Raw genomic sequence first — 20950 nt, 5'->3', positions numbered from 1 at the left:
TTGCTTTGCCCTTCACACACGTCAGGGATTTAGACCAGGATGAAATGATCCAAAGATTTGCAGTTGTCAAGGCAGAACAAGGTTAATCTTTAAAGACAATTTTAACAAGTATGTAATCTCTAATTTGTTTCCAGTATACACAAATTTCAACATATCACTTGGTGTGAATATAATACCACTGTGGCTATTTTCATTTCATTCTTGATTTCTGGGGGGGGGAGAGACTAAATCTGAATTGAAGGTATTACTGATGGGGAAGAATAAATACAAGTGCAGTCATTCCTGATTGTTTGGTAGAAAGATTTTGGTACACATTACTTTTATTCTTCAATAATTTCAATATATCCTACCATCCTGAAGAGTGTTTTTGTCCCATTAAGCTCCTTGACATTTACAAAAAATAAACCAGTTTTTTGCCTCAGTGCAAAATAATAATTTTTCTTTTGTTTAGCTCTACAATTTTTCAGTAAATTTCTGCTTTGTACAAATATTAGTGACTTTTTTTTTGTTTGTTTTCAGTTGACCAATAATTTGTTTTTGTACAGTATTATGCTTTTTAACTTGCCATTATACAGAGTAACTATTATAATAAAAATTTATACTGAACAGTATTTACAAGACAAAACAAATTTTCAACTATATCAATTTCTCTGGTACAGGTATTGTGTTGCTAACATACATCTAAAATGTATGTACTTCAAAATTTGAGGTTGCTTTTGCTGGCCCTGATTTAAAAATGGTCTCTCCATTTTTACCAAAAATACATACAGAGAAATAAAAAAAAAAAAAAAAAACATACTAAATAATTCCAATGTTCAAATGATTCCCTTATGCTTTGTGCTATTTTATATATTTTTGATAGACAAGTATACTGGTGACAGCAGCTGCACCAAGAAAACTTGAAAATCCTAAAATTTTGAAAAATCCTGCTATGGATGGCATATAGCACTCGCAGCATGTAGCTTTAAAAGGAAGGGCTGGAACATCCTAGGAAAGGGAAAAAAAATAGAAGTTTCAATCACATTTTTATTACAAATAGGATCTAATTAATGATCTCATGATAATATGCTTAAGCATATTATGATTATGGACAAAATGTGGGTTAAGTTTTCCATATTGGAACTAAAATACCATTCCTTGCAGTTGCTTGTTTGTGCATAGTTAGCACTTCATTCTGTTTAATGGTTCTTCTTAATCTAGAATTTTTAAGTAATAGTAATAGTGGCAATGATGCAAAAAAGCAAGCTTATATAGAGCATCAGCCAAAAAAGAAAAAAACACACACACACACACACACACACACACACACACACACACACACACACACACACTAAAATCATCCATACCCTTCAAGAATTTGTCTAGTGCTTCCCTGAATTTATTCAAACCACCCACAACAACAGATGGAAGTCTATTCCAATAATTAACACACACTGGCTGAAGGCAAACTTTCACATATATATCCCTCAACCATTCTTCCTCAGTTTGAATCTATGCTCCCTTATGTTTGTAGTCTCAGAAAGAGGAAGAATGCCATCATCATTTAGCTTACTCAATCCATTCAAGGCTTTACACACCTCAATCAGATCTCCTCACAGGTGTCTAGTCTCTGGATGGTGAAATTTGCAGGCGCCTCCATAGCCAGGTGGGAAGCAGCAGCAGTGCGTAGCACATGCTTCTTCATTAGACCGGAGTTTGAGCCCGTCACCACCAAATATGGAGGATGCGGAAAGATCAGGAAATGACCACCGCATATTCCCGGAGCAATATGGCCTTAGTTGCTAATGCTCCTAAAAACCAAATAACAAACATAACAGCTGCAATTTGCAGAACTGAAGTCTTTCTTGGTTAGACAACACCACCCCTTAACAAATCCATGCTGTGACTGCAATATTGCATTCCTGTCTAGATGATCTCTTGCATTACTTCTGTAACCAGTGATCGATTATTTTCCCTGGAAAAGACATTAAGCTAACAGGTTTGTAATTTAAAAATATTCGACTAAATGTCTAAAAGTAGAGTATGAAAAGATTGTTTATGCATGAGTAATGCACTTTTTCTACTGCACAGGTAGTATGCATGCATCGTGTAATTATATCTCATATTATGGTGGTATCTGCCAAGAATAAGTAATATTAGTCTTCTTCACTGGTGAAGCGTTACTTATTCAAAGCAGTGCAATACCTCGCAACTGGACAATGCAACGTTGAGTCTGTTTTATATGACATAAGCACTGGAAAAGGAAATATGAGAGTAGGTGTGTGTCATTGGCCTAATGAATCTGATGAGTATAATGAACAATTGTGCAGAGAAATAGAGTGGGCCAGTAAATCAGTGTCTTATAATAGGGATTTTAATTTCCCAGAGATTGACTGCAATTTGTGAGTTGGTCACACACACTAGCAAGGATTTTGTAGATGTATTGGATGATTGTTTTCTACAGCAGCATGTTCGGGAGGCAACTAGAAGGAGTAATATTCTTGATCTGATTATCAGTAGTGATTCTTCATGCATTAGGAATCTGCAGTTAAAGAAACCACTAGGTGGCAGTGATCACAGTGGGCTGAAGTGGGATTTACTCAGAGGTAACTACCATCAGGAGTAAAGGGAAGGATTTTTGCTTTCATAAAGGTGACTACGGTGGTCTGAGACAGTATTTAAATTCCATACGGTGGGACCAACTGATGATGTTACCAACAGCAAATTCAAAATGGGAAGCATCCAAAAATTAATCTTGGAAGCTACTAGGCTTTTCATACCAACTTGTTTAAGATTTAGGCCTAAATGGAAGTCAGATGAACAAATTAGACATATGGCAGAGAAGAAAAATGCATGGGATACATATTAGCATTAGCATAAGTGGAGGCATTTGATGCAAGAAAGCAAGCTTATGCAGCATCAGCCAAAAAAAAAAAATAAATAAATAAATAAAAAATAACCACTTCCACTTCACCCCCTGTTCGTTCGAAATACCTGTCCAGCTGAGCCTTAAACTTATTTAGGCTATCAACTTCCATGACAAGGGATGGAAGTCTGTTCCACCAACCAACCACCAGCTGGCTAAAGGCAAATTTCCTCACGTCTCTCCTACATCTGTCTTTCCTCAATTTGAATTTATGCCCTCTCAGGTGATTATTCTGAGCAAGAGGAAGAATCCCATCAGCATTGAGCATGCTCAAACCATTCAAGGCTTTATACACCTCTATCAGATCACCTCGCTGGTGCCTAGTCTCCAGACAATGTAATTTGCAAAACTTAAGCCTTTCTTCGTAAGAGCACCCCTTTGTTCCATTCACCAATCTTGTTGTCCTTCTCTGTACTCATTCCAGCATCTCTACATCCTTCTTGAAATGAGGATGTAGAGATGACCCTCCAGACCTGTATACAGTACTCTATGTGTGGCCTGACCATTGCCTTATACAAGGGAATAATCACCTCCTTATCCCTGCTAGAAAAATTCCTACATATCATCGACAATACAACATGAGCTACTCTTGCAGCTCGTCTGCACTGCCCAGAAAACTTCATATCTGCCTGCACAACCACCCCCAGGTCCCTTTCATTCTCTACCACTGTCAGTGTAGTACCACAGAGTTGATACGTTGCTCTGGGGTTGCTGTTTCCCATATGTAGTACTTTACATTTGTCAATGTTAAACCTCATTTGCACCTCTCAGCCCATCTGCTCAACCTTTCCAGATCCAGTTGAAGTAGCATAGTGTCGGTAGTGTCCTTGACAACCCTGCCAACCTTCGTATCATCTGCAAACTTGGACATTAAGCTTGATATACCATCATCAACATCATTTATAAATACAGAAAACAATAATGGACCCAATACTGAACTCTGAGGGACTCCACTAATAACATTAGTCCACGATGAGCAGTGTCCATTGATTACCACTCTCTGTCTTCTCCCCCTCAACCACCCCTTTATCCATAGCATCAATTTGCCTCCAATGCCACACTGCTCCAATTTGTGCAGCAGTCTTCCATGTGTGTGCAACAGTATCAAAAGCCTTTCTAAGATCCAAGTATATAATATCAAAGTTATTCCCTGCATCCAGTTCTTTTGTGACTGCATCATAGTATCCAATCAAATTGGTCAGGCAAGACTTCTCCTTAACAAAACCATGCTGTGTCTGAGCTATAACTGAAGTCTTGTCTAGATGATCCTGCAGTGCTTCTTTAACCAGTGCCTCCATTAATTTTCCTGGAACAGAAGTTAAACTAACAGGTCTATAATTACTTGTGTCGCCCTTTGAGCCTCCTTTTTGAATTGGGGTCACATTTTCACATCTCCTCCACTTTCCTCTCAGTTATTACAAGATTCTCTAGCTTACTGCCAGAGTTGAATACACCTCTGGCATTCCCCTCGCTGAATAACTCCTCATGTGTGAATGTCGATGCAAAATATTCATTTAGTTTGTTAGCTACCTGAGCAGGATCATCAACAGTTGACCCATCGATATCAAGTGGACCAATCTGATTCATCCTCTTCCTTCTAAAGTTTACATAAGTAAAGAACTCTTTGCTGTTTTTCTTTGCATCCCTTGCCAAAGATTTCTCGTAGTCTGTCTTCGCCTGCCTAACCTCCTTTGTAATTTGGTTACAGATCAACTTGTATCTATCATAGGCTTCTGTGTCACGTGTTAATTTGTATGTATCCCATGCATTTTTCTTCTCTGCCATATGTCTCATTAGTTCATCTGACATCCACTTAGGCGTAAACTTTGAACAATATTTCTTAGTTGGTATATAAAGCCTAGTAGCTTCCAAGATATGTTCTTTGAATGCATCCCATTTTGAATTTGCTGTTGGAAACATCATCAGTTCGTCCCACTGTATAGAATTTAAATACTGTCTCAGTCCATCGTAGTTGCCTTTACGAAAGCAATAACTCTTCCCTTTACCCCTAATGGTAGTTACCTCTTTGAGTAAATCCCACTTCAGCACACTGTGATCACTGCCACCTAGTGGTTCATTTACCTGCAGATTCTTAATGCATGAAGAATCACTACTGATAATCAAATCAAGAGTATTTACTCCCTCTAGTTGCCTCCCGAACATGCTGATGTAGAAAACAATCATCCAATAAATCCACAAAAGCCTTACTAGTGTGTGAGTGACCAGTCCCCAAATTCCAGTCAGTATCTGGGAAATTAAAATCCCCCATTATAAGACTCTCTGATTTACTGGCCCACTCTATTTCCTTGTACAATTTCTATTATGCTCATCAGAGTCATTAGGCCTATAGCACACTCCTACTCTCAATTTTGATCTCCCAATGCTTATGTCACACCAAACTGACTCGACACTTCACTGTCCAGCAATGTTGACTGGCTTCACTTCCTTGGATTTTATGTATTTCTTAACTAATAGCATAACCCCTCCTCCCTCCCTATCCTATCTATCCCTTCTGTAGACATTGTACTCCCCAAATTCCAGTTCTGCATTCCTTATATCTGTGTGACACCACGTCTCTGAAATCCCCACAATATCTGCCTTTTAATGTTTTGAGCAATACCTCAAATTCATCAAATTTATTTACTAAACTCCTAGCATTGATGTACACGCAAGTATACATGCACCTGTTCTTTTTCTTAGCTACCCTAACACTACCCATGTGTTTACTTGTACCCCAATGATTCCCAGCAGTCTCTGAAATATCGTGCATCTTATTTTCCAGGCTGCGGCTCATTCCAGTAGAAGCAGTGCAAGAATCACTTTCACCTCTGCCAGTGGCTACTGTTAATCTATTAATCCTTGTATCCCCCCAATCTAGCAGTTTTCCGACCTACCTGACACACTTCCTCGATAGCATCAGCAAATATTCTTACACCTTCTCTATTTAAGTGTATCCCATCGTTGTAGAAGCAGTCTCTCCTGTTAACTCCTGTAAATATAAATTAACAGGTGACACAGAAGCCTATGATAGACACAAGCTGTTCTGCAACCAAGTCACAAAGGAAGTTAGGCAGGCCAAGGCAGATTACGAGAAATCTTTGGCAAAGGATGCAAAGAAAAACAGCAAAGAGTTCTTAACTTATGTAAACTCTAGAAGGAAGGGGATGAATCAGATTGGTTCACTTGATATCAATGGTGAACTGTTGATGATCCTGCTCAGGTAGCTAACAAACTAAATGAATATTTTGCATCTACATTCACACATAAGGAGTTATTCAGGGAGGGGAATGCCAGAGGTGTATTAAATTCTGGCAGTATTCCATCTACTGCAGGCACCTTTTTTTTATGTTTAGCTTCAACAATTTCTCTTCCATTTTCCTTTCAGTTATGACAGTCATTTAGCTCCCCATTGGAGTTTGATAAACTTCTGGCATTCCCTTCCCTAAAGAATTCCTCAAGTGTGAATGTTGATGCAAAATGCCTATTGAATTTGTCAAAACATTTGCAGGGTTATCAATGGTTGCCCAATGTGATTCAACCTGTTCCTTCAACTGTTAACATACACATAGATGTCTTTAATCGTGTTATTTTCATTCTTTGCCAGAGACTTCTCATAATCTGCCTTAGCTTGCCTAACCTTCTCTGTGACTTGATTAGAGACTAATTTATATTTAGTCTAGGCTTCTGTATTGCCTGATACTTTATATGCATCTTGTGCATTTTTCTTCTCTGACAAGTCTCATTAGTTTATGTAACATCCATTTTGGTCTAAGCCTTGAAGAATTTTCCTTTGTTGGTATGAAAAGCCCAGTAGTGTCTATGATTACTTCTCTGAATGCGGCCAATTTAGAATTTGCTGTTGGAAACATCATCAGTTGGTCCCACTACATATAATTTAAAAGCTGTCTGGGACAACTTTAGTTACTCTTACAAAAGAAAGTCTTTCCTTTACTTTCCTTTAAGTCTTTCCTTTACCATTAATGTCTTTAATTAAATTCCACAATAGTATACTGTGGCCATTGACGTGCAGATTCTTAATGCATGTAGAATCACTCTTGATAACAAAATCAAGAGTATTGCTTCCTCTTGTTACCTCTCTTACATGCTGCTGCTGTAGAAAAGTCATCCAATAAATATACAAAACCGTTAAGTGTGTGTATGTATGTGTGTGTGTGTGTGTGTGTGTGTGTGTGTGTGTGTGTAACCAAGCCACAAATTCTAGTCAACGTCTGGAAAGTTAAAATCTCCTATTATAAGACATTGACTTATATTCATTCTATTTCTTTGGTATACTCATTAAGCCAATAACACAGTGCTACTCTCAATTTTGTTTTCCCAGTGCCTATATCACACCAAACTGACTCACATTGCACTGGTCATCCATGTCAACTGTGCACTGCCTTAGATTTAATATGCTTTTTAATTTATAGCATAACCCTGTGTGTCTTTCCTGTATACATTGTTTTCCCCACATTCAAATTCAGGTCTGCATGACACCATGTCTCTGCTACCCCTACAAATTCATCAAATGTATTTACAATGCTCCGTAACACAGCCCATGTATTTTCATGTTCTGTGATGACCCACAGCAGGACTTGAAATTCCCCACACCAAGGAAATACCATTCCTTACAATTGCTTATTTATACCTAGTTGGCACTTCATGATGTTTAAAGGTTCTTCTTAAACCTCAGTTTATCCAGAATTTTAAAGTTCTATATGTGTATTAACCTTTCATGCTTGGCATTACCATAAGGAAAGAATGAACAGTAAGGCTGCAGATCCTCTGGAGGTCTTTTAGCTCTTAACTTGGAACTTAATAAGCAATAAAGGGTAGCAGGTCAAGTGGCATTGAGAACCTACTGTGTAGACTATTCTCTGTAATGTAAATAGCAAACAGCATCTATAATACAATGTGCTCATAGGTTGATGGCACAAACTGTGTATTTGTAAACATTCTGTATACAAGATGTTGTTTCTGAAACATGACAACCTCTAATATAAACACTCTATATTGATGCTTAGAATTAACATTTCTGGAATTACACAGATTATTTTGTTTTTAAAGTAATCAATTTATGACAGTTAGTATATATTTTAAAATAGCATCACATTTAAAAATATTTTTCAGATATTGTATGCAAATTTGGAACTTACAGGTGATGGTGGTTCTTCTTGCCAAATTTCATCTTCTGAAAGCTTTCCCATAGCATGTAAAACTTCTCTAGCTGCTCTTTCTCCTGCTTGTACAGCTCCTTCCATGTAACCAGACCAATAAGTGGCAGTTTCTGTGCCAGCAAAATACATATGCCCCACTGGCTTGCGAAGTTCTCTGTGTGAATAATGAAAATAATGAACAAAGTGACAAATGACTTTGTACAATATCTTTAGTAATTTTAGCAAACTAGTATTGATAATGATATAAAAATTAATATTTAAAATGAACTGGCTCAAGAATTTTAAGAAATAATTCCTAAAAGTATAATATTAACAGTATAATATTTTCTTTTTTCTTAAAATTATGCACTGTAATAAATTCTGTATATTCATTGTACATAGCCATGAGGAAACTGGGTTTGCTCAGTATACTAATCTTTAATCTTACATTGTAGTGAAATTCTGCAATCAGCTACCTTGGTATTGCACTAATAAAAGCACTGCTCCAATGGAGAAGTATACTGCTTTTTGATATTTATCCATTGGAGAAGGAACTAAACAATGTTTTTATTTCAATAATCCAGTTCACGAAATCAAAATAGCAAACCAGGTTGGCTAAATAAGATTTTCCTTTTACAAAATTTTGTTTTCACCTTCAAAGTACCATTTCTGTCTAGGAATAGGACAGAAATGGCATTGAGAATGAATTGTATTCTTAAACACTGCATCGATGATTTATAAACCCCAGGGGCTCACATCTGGTGAGTATGGGCTTGGCACACTTAGGGTCCTCAGCTGGATATAATCATTCTTCTCTTTCTTGGTGATTCCCTTCTACTTTTGATACTCTCTCTCTCTGTGTCAGGGTGACTCAGGAATTTTTTTTTTTTTTTGGCTGGTGTAGCATAAGCCCCAGGCTTCCTTGCACCATATAGCTAATAATAATAATAATGATTTTCCTTACCACTGAAGTTAGACTGACTGGTCTGCAGTTACTCTCTTTGGTCTCAGAAGTGCCTTTATTGATTGGGGATATGTTTGCACTTTTCCAATCCAAAGAAACTTTTTGAGCCCAATGATGTTCTCACATAATTTTAATTCTTCAATGTACTCTTTTGCTAACTTCTGCAAAATTACCGGTTATATGGTATTTTCCCCAGTCTTTATCTTCAGGCTTCAAAATTTTGCTTAATAAACAATCTTTTTCCTTTAAAGGTTGATGAGACATTCCCTTTTAATTCAACAGCAACATCAGTTAGGTTATCTAAGACTTCCTCACATCCCTTATGTAAAGGTATGGTCTGATTCGTTCTTTTCACAAATGTGCAAACCTTCTGGTATCTGTTCTATGTTCTTTTAGCTAGTTATTTCTCATAATTAGTCTTCACCAACATACCCTTTCTGTGATGTTATTACAGATTAACTTATAGTTGTTATAGGCTTCAGTTACAGAGTTCAGGTCACAACCAGAGATTTTAATTTATCCTCCAGGTGTGACAGCAATGAACATTCTTTTTTAATCCATTTAATTATTTCTGATAAACCTGTAGCTAGAACAGCTCTTCTTGTAGGTTGAATTTTAGGTACAATTAAATTAGAACATCTTGCTTCATCTTCAAAAAACTTGAGCACATTATTTACTATATATTTTTCCCTTCACTGTGAAGAGTTTTTTTGACCCTGTCATACAGACATTTTTGTTACTTATGCAGGTGTGCAGCAGTCCATACTAGTACACTTCATATGTATGCACAGTCAGGTGCCTCTTTACCTTACCCTATTGCAAATAGAAGTTTTCTAAAAACTTAAACTTAAAACTTAAACTTAAATAAAAAAGCAAAAATTTCTTAAATTTTTGCTTTTTTATTGACTTAAATTGGCATATTAATTTATTTTCTAGAAGTGCTTTATATTCCTAGTAATGATACTTAGTTTAATTTGAACTTAGACACAGATTTTGTAGGTTATTACTTAGTATCGGTAAGGGTATCTAATCCACATGTTGGAAAAGTTTTGCAGCTCCTGCGAATGCTAAGTTTTTAATTATATTTAGACATTTTATTGACTTAATTGTTATATTAAATTATTTTCTATAAGTAGCTTATAGACCTAGCCAAGCTCCATGGTTCATTTTGAATTTAGCTGGTGCAATTTTCAAAGTAATTAATACCTAGTGTCCGTAGATTTACCGTTCGTAACTTGCCTCCATTGTTATGTGAGTATAGTAGTATTAATTAATCAGTAAAATTTCCTAATCTTATTAAATTTCATTGTAAATTAAATTGTACTTTTTTTTAACTAAATACATAATACGTATAACTTGATAGGAGATAAAGTCATATAACGTAACTCGGAGATAATATTTGATACTGAAATATATATATATATATATATATATAGTGTTATAACTGCATTGGGATATAAGTTTAGGATTATATTTTGTATTGGAATTTTATTTGAAATTAAACAGAAATCATAGTAATCGTGACGTGTGATCATCAGCCAAAAAAAAAAAAAAAAAAATTCACACAACTATTCCCTCTAAATGTTTCAAAGGTTCATTTTGAAACATTTAGTTTCAAAATGAACTATTTTTGAAAAAAAGTTTCAAAAATATATATATTTTTGGTCAGTGTGTATGTAAATTTGCTATCAGACTAACACTGATAGTATTAGTAGTTAAAGATGATGCAAGGAAGCCAGCTTATACAGAATAAGCCAAAAAAAAATTCCATATCATCTGGCCATTCCTTCTAGTAATTTATTTAATCCTTCCTCAAATTTATTGAAATTATCCACTTCTACAACAATCAATCAATTCCAGAGAGTAAGTGATTGTTTGTTCCACAATCACTCTGTCTGAAAGGAAATTTTTTCATATGTATCCTATAACCATCCTTTTTCAATTAAAATTTATGCCCATTTATGTGTATTGTCCAAGATTAGTTAAGAATACCATCAGTATTTAGCTTATTCAATCCATTTAAAATCTTGCACTTCAGTCAGGTCTCCTTGCAGGTGACTAGTTTCCAAGTGCTATAATTTGCAGACCTGAAGTATTTCTCGGAAGGATATCCTTTTGTGTCCCTTTCTGAACTTGTTGCTCTTCTCTGCAAACATTTCAACATCTATTTCCTTCCTAAAATGAGGTTTCTGGACTCAATATACAACCTAACCATGCCTTATACAATGGGATAATCATCTCCTTGTTCCTTCTAATAATATATTTCCAAGGAGGTATATTACTAATATTATGGACATATTAGTTATTGCTGTTCGAACAGCAATCAATAATATGTTCATAATGCATAGTGTGTATGTATCGTGGATCAGAAGTATGACCATAATTCACTGCTAAAACAGGAACTAAATATATGAGCTAGCAGATGGGACAATTCTGGGAAGGCAGGAGACTATACAATGCCAAACACTCTAAATTATGGTTGTGACCTCCCAACAGGTGTGATCATCAGTAAACTTATTTAATTCTTCAACTTGTGTAGCTATATGACCATAAGCTGTAGGGAAATTTTAGGCATATTTTATTCCAATTAAATGTCTAAGTTCACTAAATATGATGATTATATTTATTCAAAATCTAGTGCAAATTTTCATTAAAGTTACATACAAATGACAGCATACAAAATGAAATATGTAGGGTTTTTTTTTTTTTTTTGGAAAATGCCTTAAACAAATTCCTATTATAGGAATTGTGATTTTAAATTAAATGTTGCTGGAATTGATATTATGAAATGAACAGATAATGATTTTGACCATACCTTCCATATCTAGTAAGAACACCAGGAATACACATGGAAGTATAACATCCTCCAGAATATTGTTCTCCCATCCAGTTATATTCTTCGTAGTGTATAGGCTAAAAATGAACATGTTATAGAAAAAATAAGGCTTTTAAATAACAACAAGCATGCACAACAAATGGGTAATAGCATTTCAGAATAAATGAAAAGTTCATATAACTGTTCCCATAATGTAAGCAGTATTAACTATATGTTAGGACCTGCTAAGTGTGTAATTATCAGAGGGGATGGACAAGTGATGTGGGAATTTATTTTTTTAAATTTTTATTATTTTTTTTTAGCTGATGGTTTATCAGCTTGCTTTCTTGCAGCACATGCCACTACTGCTAATCAAGTATGCTTAAAAAAATTAACCCCTTCATAGTCATGTGAAATCATATGAGACTCTACCAAGTTTCAGGATAATTTTCATTCTATTCAATAAACTTATTGAATTTTTAATTCAAAACAGTGTCAAAAATTACCTTGCAAAGAATTTTGAATTACTTCTGAGTAAACATTCTGCTATCAACCTGTCCACAGGTGGAAAGGTCAACAGGAGAGGTTTATAGCAGACCATTCAGCACTGGTCAGTGCTGGATGACCCCTTCACCATTATCCTATAGGTTGTCAAATCCAAACAATGACTACACCTGAAACTGAGAGTGGAGCAAAATGGAAATTCACCAAAGGTGAATGGAAAAAATATGCCACTCATGTTTCACTTGATACAAAACTCATTCAGCCTCAACCCATAGACAATGTAAATAAACACATAACACAGCAGATAATAACAGCAGCCAATACTACAGTCATATGCAGGACACTGAAAACATACTACAAATTCATGTCAGACAATACCACAGTCATATGCAGGACACTGAAAACGTACTAACAATTCGTGAGTCTAGTGTCAGACAATGTTAACTACAAAATCATTTTGTAGTAAACATTTTTGTAATTAACCAAGAAAAAGAGTCACCTGACATTTTCTTGGTTTATCAGAAAGTGCTTATAGCCCAAGCTAACTTGTAAACTACTAGAGAAATACATTTCTATGACATATGTACTGTTATTTGTATGAAGTTAAATTAAAGTTGTATCAAAACAAAAATGCAATTTTGTAGTTAATGCTGTCTGACACTAAGCCCTCGGATTGGTGGAATACAGAATGCACAAAAGCAAAAGAGGAAAAAAATAAAGCATGGAATTTATTCTGTAAATATCCTTATCGACTATAAAAGGATCTAGAACCAAAGCCCTCCAAGTAAGAAGAAAAGAGTCTTGGATTTGGTTTGTATCCACTATTACCAAAGACACTGATACCTGACTGATTTGGAAAACAATTAAAAAGCTCAGCGGAAAATCATCACCAACTCCTCTCCCAATCCTCAGTTGGAATGGACAGGATGTATCATCTCCCTAATAAATGCCGAATGCCTTTGCAGAAATGTTCATACAACTATCTGCATTGAAAGCATGTTATGAAACTTTCAAAAAAAAAAGCTAAAGAAATAGCACAGAGAGACAGAAAATAACCCTTGACACAGTTCACTCACTGCCATTTACAATGTCAGAATTGCAGGAATCTTTAAATAGCCTATCTAACAATGGTGCTGCTCCTGATGTAATATAATATATTGCATCGGGACCAGTGATATAACAGTTAAATGACAACTCTTTTTCCTTGCTGATTTTTTTTTAATTGGATTCTGAAAATTGCAACCCTATTTCCTGGTGGCACTCAGCTATTCTGACTTTCTGAATACCCGGAAAGGACAAAACACATCTACATAATTACCAACCAATCTCTCTGACTGGGTGTCTTGGCAAAACTTTAGAGAAAATGAACCATAACAGGTTTAAGTAGTATCTGGATAATTACCTTATACAATGGTCAGGCAAAATCAGTCCTTATTACTGATAGCAAAGTTCCTGTATATCATTGAAAAGACCCCGTGATCTGCTCTAGCAGCTTGTCTGCACTGCTCTGAAAACTTCACATCTAATTCTTCTTTGGAATCAGAGCTTCTTTAGACTCAGGGGAGGTACCCATAGACTGGAGATGTGCAAATGTAACCCCAATTCACAAAGGAGGATCAAAGGCTGACACAAGTAATTATAGACCTGTTAGTTTAACTTCTGTTCCAGGTAAATTAATGGAGGCACTGGTTAAAGAAGCACTGCAGGATCATCTAGACAAGAATTCAGTTATAGCTCAGACGCAGCATGGTTTTGTTAAGGGCAGGTCTTGCCTGACCAATTTGATTGGATACTATGATGTAGTCACAAAAGAACTGGATGCAGGGAATAACTTTGATATTATATATTTGGATCTTAGAAAGGCTTTTGATACTGTTGCACATGGAAGACTGCTGCACAAATTGGAGCAGTGTGGCATTGGAGGCAAATTGCTGCTATGGATAAGGGGATGGTTGAGTGGCAGAAGACAGAGAGTGGTAATCAATGGACACTGCTCAACGTGGACTAATGTTATTAGTGGAGTTCCTCAGGGTTCAGTGTTGGGTCCGTTGTTGTTTTCGGTGTTTATGAATGATATTGATGATGGGATATCAAGTTTAATGTCTAAGTTTGCAGATGATACAAAGGTTGGCAGGGTCGTTAAGGACACTACTGACGCTATGCTGCTGCAACAGGATCTGGAAAGGTTGAACAGATGGGCTGAGAGGTGGCAAATGAAGTTTAACATTGACAAATGTAAAGTACTACATATGGGTAACAGTAACCCCAGAGCAATGTATCAACTCTGCGGTACTACACTGACAGTGGTGGAGAATGAAAAGGACCTGGGGGTAATTGTGCAGGCAGATATGAAGTTCTCTGAGCAGTGCAGACGAGCTGCAAGAGTAGCTCATGGTGTCTTGTCAATGATATACAGGAATTTTTCTAGCAGGGATAAGGAGGTGATTATTCCCTTGTATAAGGCAATGGTTAGGCCACATCTTGAGTACTGTATACAGGTCTGGAGGCCTCATTTCAAGAAGGATGTAGAGCTGCTGGAACGGGTACAGAGAAGGGCAACAAGATTAGTAAATGGAACAAAGGGTTGCTCTTACGAAGAAAGGCTTAAGTTTTGCAAATTACAGAGTCTGGAGACTAGGCACCGGCGAGGTGATCTGATAGAGGTGTATAAGGCTTTGAATGGTTTGAGCATGCTCAATGCCAATGGGATTCTTCATCTTTCTCAGAATAATCACCTCAGAGGGCATAAATTCAAATTGAGGAAGGACGGATGTCGGATAGATGTGCGGAAATTTGCCTTTGGCCAGCGGGTGGTTGGTTGGTGGAACCGACTTCCATCACTTGTTGTTGAAGTTGATAGCCTAAACAAATTTAAAGCTCAACTGGACAGGTATTTCGAACGAACGGAGGGGTGAAATGGGAGAGGGTTTTTTTTTTTTTTTTTTTTTGGCTGATGCTGAATAAGCTTGCTTTCTTGCATCATATGCCTCTACTAATGCTAATGCTAATTGCACAATTACCCCAAGTCTTTTTCATTCTTCAACATCCTGAGTGTAGTAACTGCACAGTTGGTACATTACTCTGGGGTTATTGCTACCCATATGCAGTACTTTGCATTTGTCAACGTTAAAGTTCAGTTTCCGCTTCAGAGCCATCTACCAAACTTTTCTAGATCCTGTTGCAGTAGTGTGCTGTCGTTAACAACCCTGCCAACCTTCGTATCATCTGCAAACTTGGACATTAAGCCTGACATACCTTTGTCAATATCATTTATAAATATATAAAACAGCAATGGGGCCGACCGGGCTAGCCGGGTGGGTAAAGTGCCTGCCTGGCAACCCAAAGGTCGCGGGTTCGAATCCCGCCTCAGGCTTGGATCAAAGTACTGCAAAAAAAACCTTGGGAGGTGCATTATGGCCACAGAAGCCGATGTGCCAACAACTACCAAAAAAAAAAAAAAAAAAACAGCAGTGGGCCCAACACAATGCTATGGGGAACTGCACTAATAACATCAGTCCACAAAGAGAAGTGTCCATTGATTACCAGTATCTGTCTTCTCCCACTCAACCATCCTTTTATCCATTGTAGCAACTTGCCCTTAATGCCATACTGCTCCAATTTGTACAGTAGTCTTCCATGTGCAACAGTATCAAAAGCTTTCCTGAAATCCAAGTATATGATATCAAAATTATTTTTTGAATCCAGTTCCTTTGTAACCACATAATAGTATCCAATCAAATTGGTCAGACAAGATTTCCCCTTAACAAATCCATGCTGTGTCTGAACTATAACTACAGTTTTTCCTGGATGATCCTGCATTGCTTCTTTAACCACTAACTCCATTATTTTCCCTGGAACAGAAGTTAAACTAACTGGTCTATAATTGCTCATGTCACCCTTTGTGAATTGGGGATACATTTGCAATTTCCAGTTTGTGGGAATCTCCCCTGAATCCAAGGATGCTCTCATAATTATGGCTAAGGGTTTGCTTACTTCCTTTGCTGGCTCACTTAATATAACTGGATAGATCCCATCCACTCTAGGTGGCTTCTTCATGTTTAACTTTAATAATTTCTCCTTCACTTTTCTCTCATTGATTACAAAAGCATTTAGCTCCCTATTAGAGTTTGATAAACTTCTGGTTTACACTTTCCTACAGACCTCATGTGTAAATGTAGATGCAAAATACTCATTCAGTTTGTCAGCTACCTCAGCAGGTTCATCAATAATCAAACTGTTGATGTCAAGTGGACCAATCTGATTCATTCCTTTCCTTCTAGAGTTTACATAAGTAAATAAATCTTTACTGTTTTTCTTTGCATTGTATGCCAAAGTTTCCTCATAATCTGCCTAATGATCTTTGTGACTTGATTACAAACAAGATTATATTTACCATATGCTTCTTTGTCACCTGATAATTTATATGCATCCCATGCATTTTTCTTCTCTGCCACAAGTCTCATTAGATATTAATTTAGTTCTAAACCTTGAACAATATTTCTTAGTTGGAACGAAAAGCCTAGTAGCTTCCAAGTTCTGGTTTCCAGGACACACTAGAATTTCCAGAAATAGAAATGCAAATCAAGCCATCAAACACCCAGTCAGCAGTGCTTACACACAAGCACAGGTTCTATATTCAGACTACAAACCCCTCATCCAACGAGCATGACACAATCAATGGAAGCAACTATGGTAATCTCAGACTAACAAATCTTTACGGATTAAACATGAACTTTTAAAATTGAATATCTTTTAAGGAGAATAAAAAGTTTGTATAAAGATAGCAGATCTGCGGTAAAGGTTGTGGACAATTTGGATTGAAAATTGGAGCAGTATGGCATTAACAGCAAGTTGGTACAATGGATAAAAGGATGGTAGGAGAAGACAGAGTGGTAATCAATGGACACTGCTCTTCATGGACTGTTATTAGTGGAGTCCTCCAGTATTTGGTGTTGGGCCCATTGTTGTTTTGTATATTTATCAATGATATTAGTATATCAGACTTAAATGTCCAAGTTTGCAGATGATACAAAGGTCGGGGATTGTTAATGACACTATGCTATTCCAACAGGACCTAGAAAAGTTGGGCAGATGGACTGAGAAGTGGCAACTGAAGTTTAACATTGACAAATGCAAAGTACTGCATATGAGTAGCAGTAACCTGAGAGAAACATACCAACTGTGTAGTACTACACTCAGGGTGGTAGAGAATGAAAAAGACCATTGTGCAGTCAGACATTAAGTTTTCTGAACAGTGCAGACAGGCTTCCAGAGCAAGTCACGGGGTGTTGTCAATGATATACAGGAATATTGATAGTAGGGAAAAGGAAGTAATTATCCCTTTGTACAATGGTCAGGCCATACCTTGAGTACTGCGTACAGGTCTGGAAGCCTCATTTTAGGAAGGATGTACAGTTCCTAGAATGAGTACAGAGGAGGGCAACAAAACTGGTGAGGGGGAACAAAGGGTTGTTGTTACAAAGATAGGCTTAAGTTCTGCAAATTGCAGTGTCTGGAGACTAGGCACCTGTGAGGTGATCTGATTGAAGTGTATAATGCCTTGAATGGTTTGAACAAGCTCAGTGCTGATGGGATTCTTCTTCTTGCTCAGATTATGAACCTGGTGGGGCATAAATTCAAATTGAGGAAAGACAGTTGTAGAATAGATGTGTGGAAATTTGCCTTTAGCCAACAGGTGGTTGATTTCTGGAAAAAAACTTTCATCTGTTGTTATGGAAGTTGATAGCTTAAATAATTTCAAGGAAGAAGCAGAAAAACGTTTTGAGCAAATGGATGGGTGAAATGGGAAGGTTTTTTTTTTTTTTTTTGGCTGATGCTGTATAAGCTTGCATCCTTGCATCACATGCCTCTGCTAATGCTAAAAAGTTATGAAAGTTGGAAGAGAAAAGGAAAATTTAGTGTAGACTAAATAATCAAAAAGTGGAATGGGCTAGTAAATTCTTATGTACCTGGGGACAGTCTATAACGAAGATGGAAGATCATACATAGAAATAAAGAACAGAAAGTAAACTAGAAAGTCTGTTAAAAGAAATTCATTTGAAACAAAAGGGAAATATTACATGTTTATTACACAGTTTTTAAGCCTATTTAATTTATGCATTGGAGAGCTGGGTAAGATATAAAGGGTGATCAAAATTTAGAATATTTAGAAATGAGAGTTTTAAGAAAAACAGATGGAAGCAATGGCAAGGCCATATTAAAACTGAGGAAATAAGAAGAAACCTTATGATTGGCAACTCTCCAATTAAAGGTAAGCAAGCAAATTTAAGATGGTATGTAAGAAATTGTGTGAGATTTTTCAAACGGATACGTGATACAAAAGTAAATTGTAATAAGCCTAGAGGCAGAACAACAGGAAAGTGGATTGGTTTCAAGCATGCATTGGAGGAAACTAACAGAAAATTGGATAGAATGGAGTAAAATTGTGAATGTATAGCTGATAGTCCATTAGGACTGGTTTGTACTAAAAGAATGACCTACAGGTCCTACTGGTATACAAGATTTGGGTGATGATGTTAATTTATACTTACATGTAAAGCTGCATCTGTTCCTAAAACCTTGGCATAACTTTCACAAACAAGCCTCATTCTTTCATCTTTGGTGAGGTGAGAAAGTTGTCGCAATTTATCAGCTACAATAAAACTGAAAAATAATTTCGTACTCTATTTTCAAATAAACTCATTTTATCACTTTATCTCTACAAAATGAATATAAGTCAATTTTTTTAATGGAGTTTTTCTCTTTCAACAGAAATTCTCTATCCTTGTTTCAATATAAAGTTGGTCTAAAGTTATATATATATAAGTTTGTGGAGAATTATTATAAAATACTTGAAAAAAAAGTCACTGTTTCCTCAGAAAAGGGTGTTTCTTAATTATTTTCTAATGCTAATTACAAAAATAATTTTTGTTTGTTTCCATCACATCAGGTTTCTTAAAAAAATCACAAAATAAATTAGATTTTTAACAAATTTTATTAATTTTGGCAGAATTTATGCACTTAAATTATAAAATAGTGCTACTTTTATATTTAAATACATGTTGAAGTACTATTAAAAAGGACAGTTGGGGTAAAAAGTCCACTAAACATGCCTCTCATTTTAAAAACTGATCTACAACGGGTCAAATTTTTATTTCCTTTTCTTGCAAATCCTTCTATTTTGCAGTCCGTCTTCAGCATCCAGCAATAGTCAGCCATCATGTTGACATTCCACCACCTCTAGTACCTCATCTCCATGTCTTTAATGTCCTGGTGAAACCTCTCACCCTGTTCTTCATTAACACTTCCTAGATTTTCTGGGAAGTAGTCGATGTGGGATTAAAAAATGTATATTGACACTCATGTTGTAGCCCAGCTTCTTGAAATTTTCCAACATATTTTCAACTATATTTTTCTAGTCTGGATCTTTGTTGTTAGCTAAGAAGTTCTTAATAACAGACCTGAAGCTAATTCATGCCTCTCTTTTTCTTTTATTCACAGTTCCTCAAAATCTCGATCTCTCATCAGTTTGCAAATTTGAGGTCCAAAAAAAATACGTTGTTTTAGCTTCTTTTGGGTGATCAATGAGAATTTAATACAAAGGTAGTTGAAGCAGGGACCTTCTTGAGGTAAAGCTTTCACAAAACGTTTCATCAAACACAGTTTGATGTGCAAGGATGGAAGACAGACAGTTTTAGGGTCTACCAGTAGTTTATGAACTATGTTCTTTGATCCAGGCAACAAACTGCCCCTCTCTGTTCAGACTTTGATATCCCAGTGCTTATTACTTGCCCAAATGTCCCACTCATGCAAAAAGAAGGGCATTTTTGTGTAGCCAGATTGCTATCCAAGTAACATGCCAATCATGTTAAAGTCAACACAGACCAACCAACCATGTTCTTCATACTTAATATTTGTCAACATCTTCAAGTTCTCGTGTGTTTCTTTCATATACACAGAGTGAGCTACAGAAACTGATCCATATTTATTTCCATTGTGGAGCAACACACCTTTAAGACTCCTTTTTAATGAGTCAATAAAAAATCTCCACTGTGTAGGAGTGTAAATAATTCCTGAATAGTTCATTAAGTCATTTATATTATTGCAAAAATCCACAGAATCGTGCTCAAAAAAGTAGGGGAGTAGTTCTTGTTCTCTGTGTCTGTATCATGAAAAAATTGTCCCATGTGCTAGAAGATTTTCTGACTAAAGCCTAGAACCAAGGAGTTCTCCAGATTTTGTTGGTAAATTTAAATCTCTTACCAGATCATTGAGTTCATGCTGTGAAAACAGTTGGCTGGACTCAATATCTGCAGGCATGTAGACTTCAGTTTCATCTTCAGAAGCTTCACTTTCAGCACACTCTGCTGCTACATTCTCCAATAAAAGTGGAGGCATGGAATTACCAGGGCAACTCCATGTGGGACTAGTCTAATGGTAAATGGAAAATTAGCATTAACATTAGTAGAGGCATATGATACAAGAAAGCTTATGCAGTATCAGTCAAAAAAAAACCACTCCCATTTCACCCCTTCGTTCATTCCATATACCTGTCCAGCTCAGCCTTAAATTTATTTAGGTTATCAACTTCCACAACAAAAGATGGA

At 36.3% G+C, this 20950-nt stretch overlaps 1 protein-coding gene across 1 annotated transcript in view; it reads right to left on the bottom strand.

The window, feature by feature from the left end:
• Nucleotides 1-828: 828 nt before the first annotated feature.
• LOC150080253 (amine oxidase [flavin-containing] B-like) overlaps nucleotides 829-20950 on the bottom strand; it is a 157300-nt gene continuing 137178 nt past the window's right edge. Inside the window, exons 11-14 of the mRNA XM_090381581.1 lie at nucleotides 18896-19007; nucleotides 11841-11938; nucleotides 8062-8236; nucleotides 829-987 (exon numbers count right to left, since the gene is read on the bottom strand). Coding sequence (XP_090237707.1) covers nucleotides 841-987; nucleotides 8062-8236; nucleotides 11841-11938; nucleotides 18896-19007 — 532 coding nt within the window. The 3' untranslated portion in view covers nucleotides 829-840. The remainder of the gene's footprint in view (nucleotides 988-8061; nucleotides 8237-11840; nucleotides 11939-18895; nucleotides 19008-20950) is intronic.

This window comes from Mastigoproctus giganteus, chromosome 9, assembly GCF_048544385.1.
Source record: "Mastigoproctus giganteus isolate SK-2022 chromosome 9, ASM4854438v1, whole genome shotgun sequence".
NCBI lineage: Eukaryota > Metazoa > Arthropoda > Arachnida > Uropygi > Thelyphonidae > Mastigoproctus > Mastigoproctus giganteus.
Note: the sequence above shows the minus strand (reverse complement) of the source record. Positions and strands in the feature narration are given on the sequence as shown.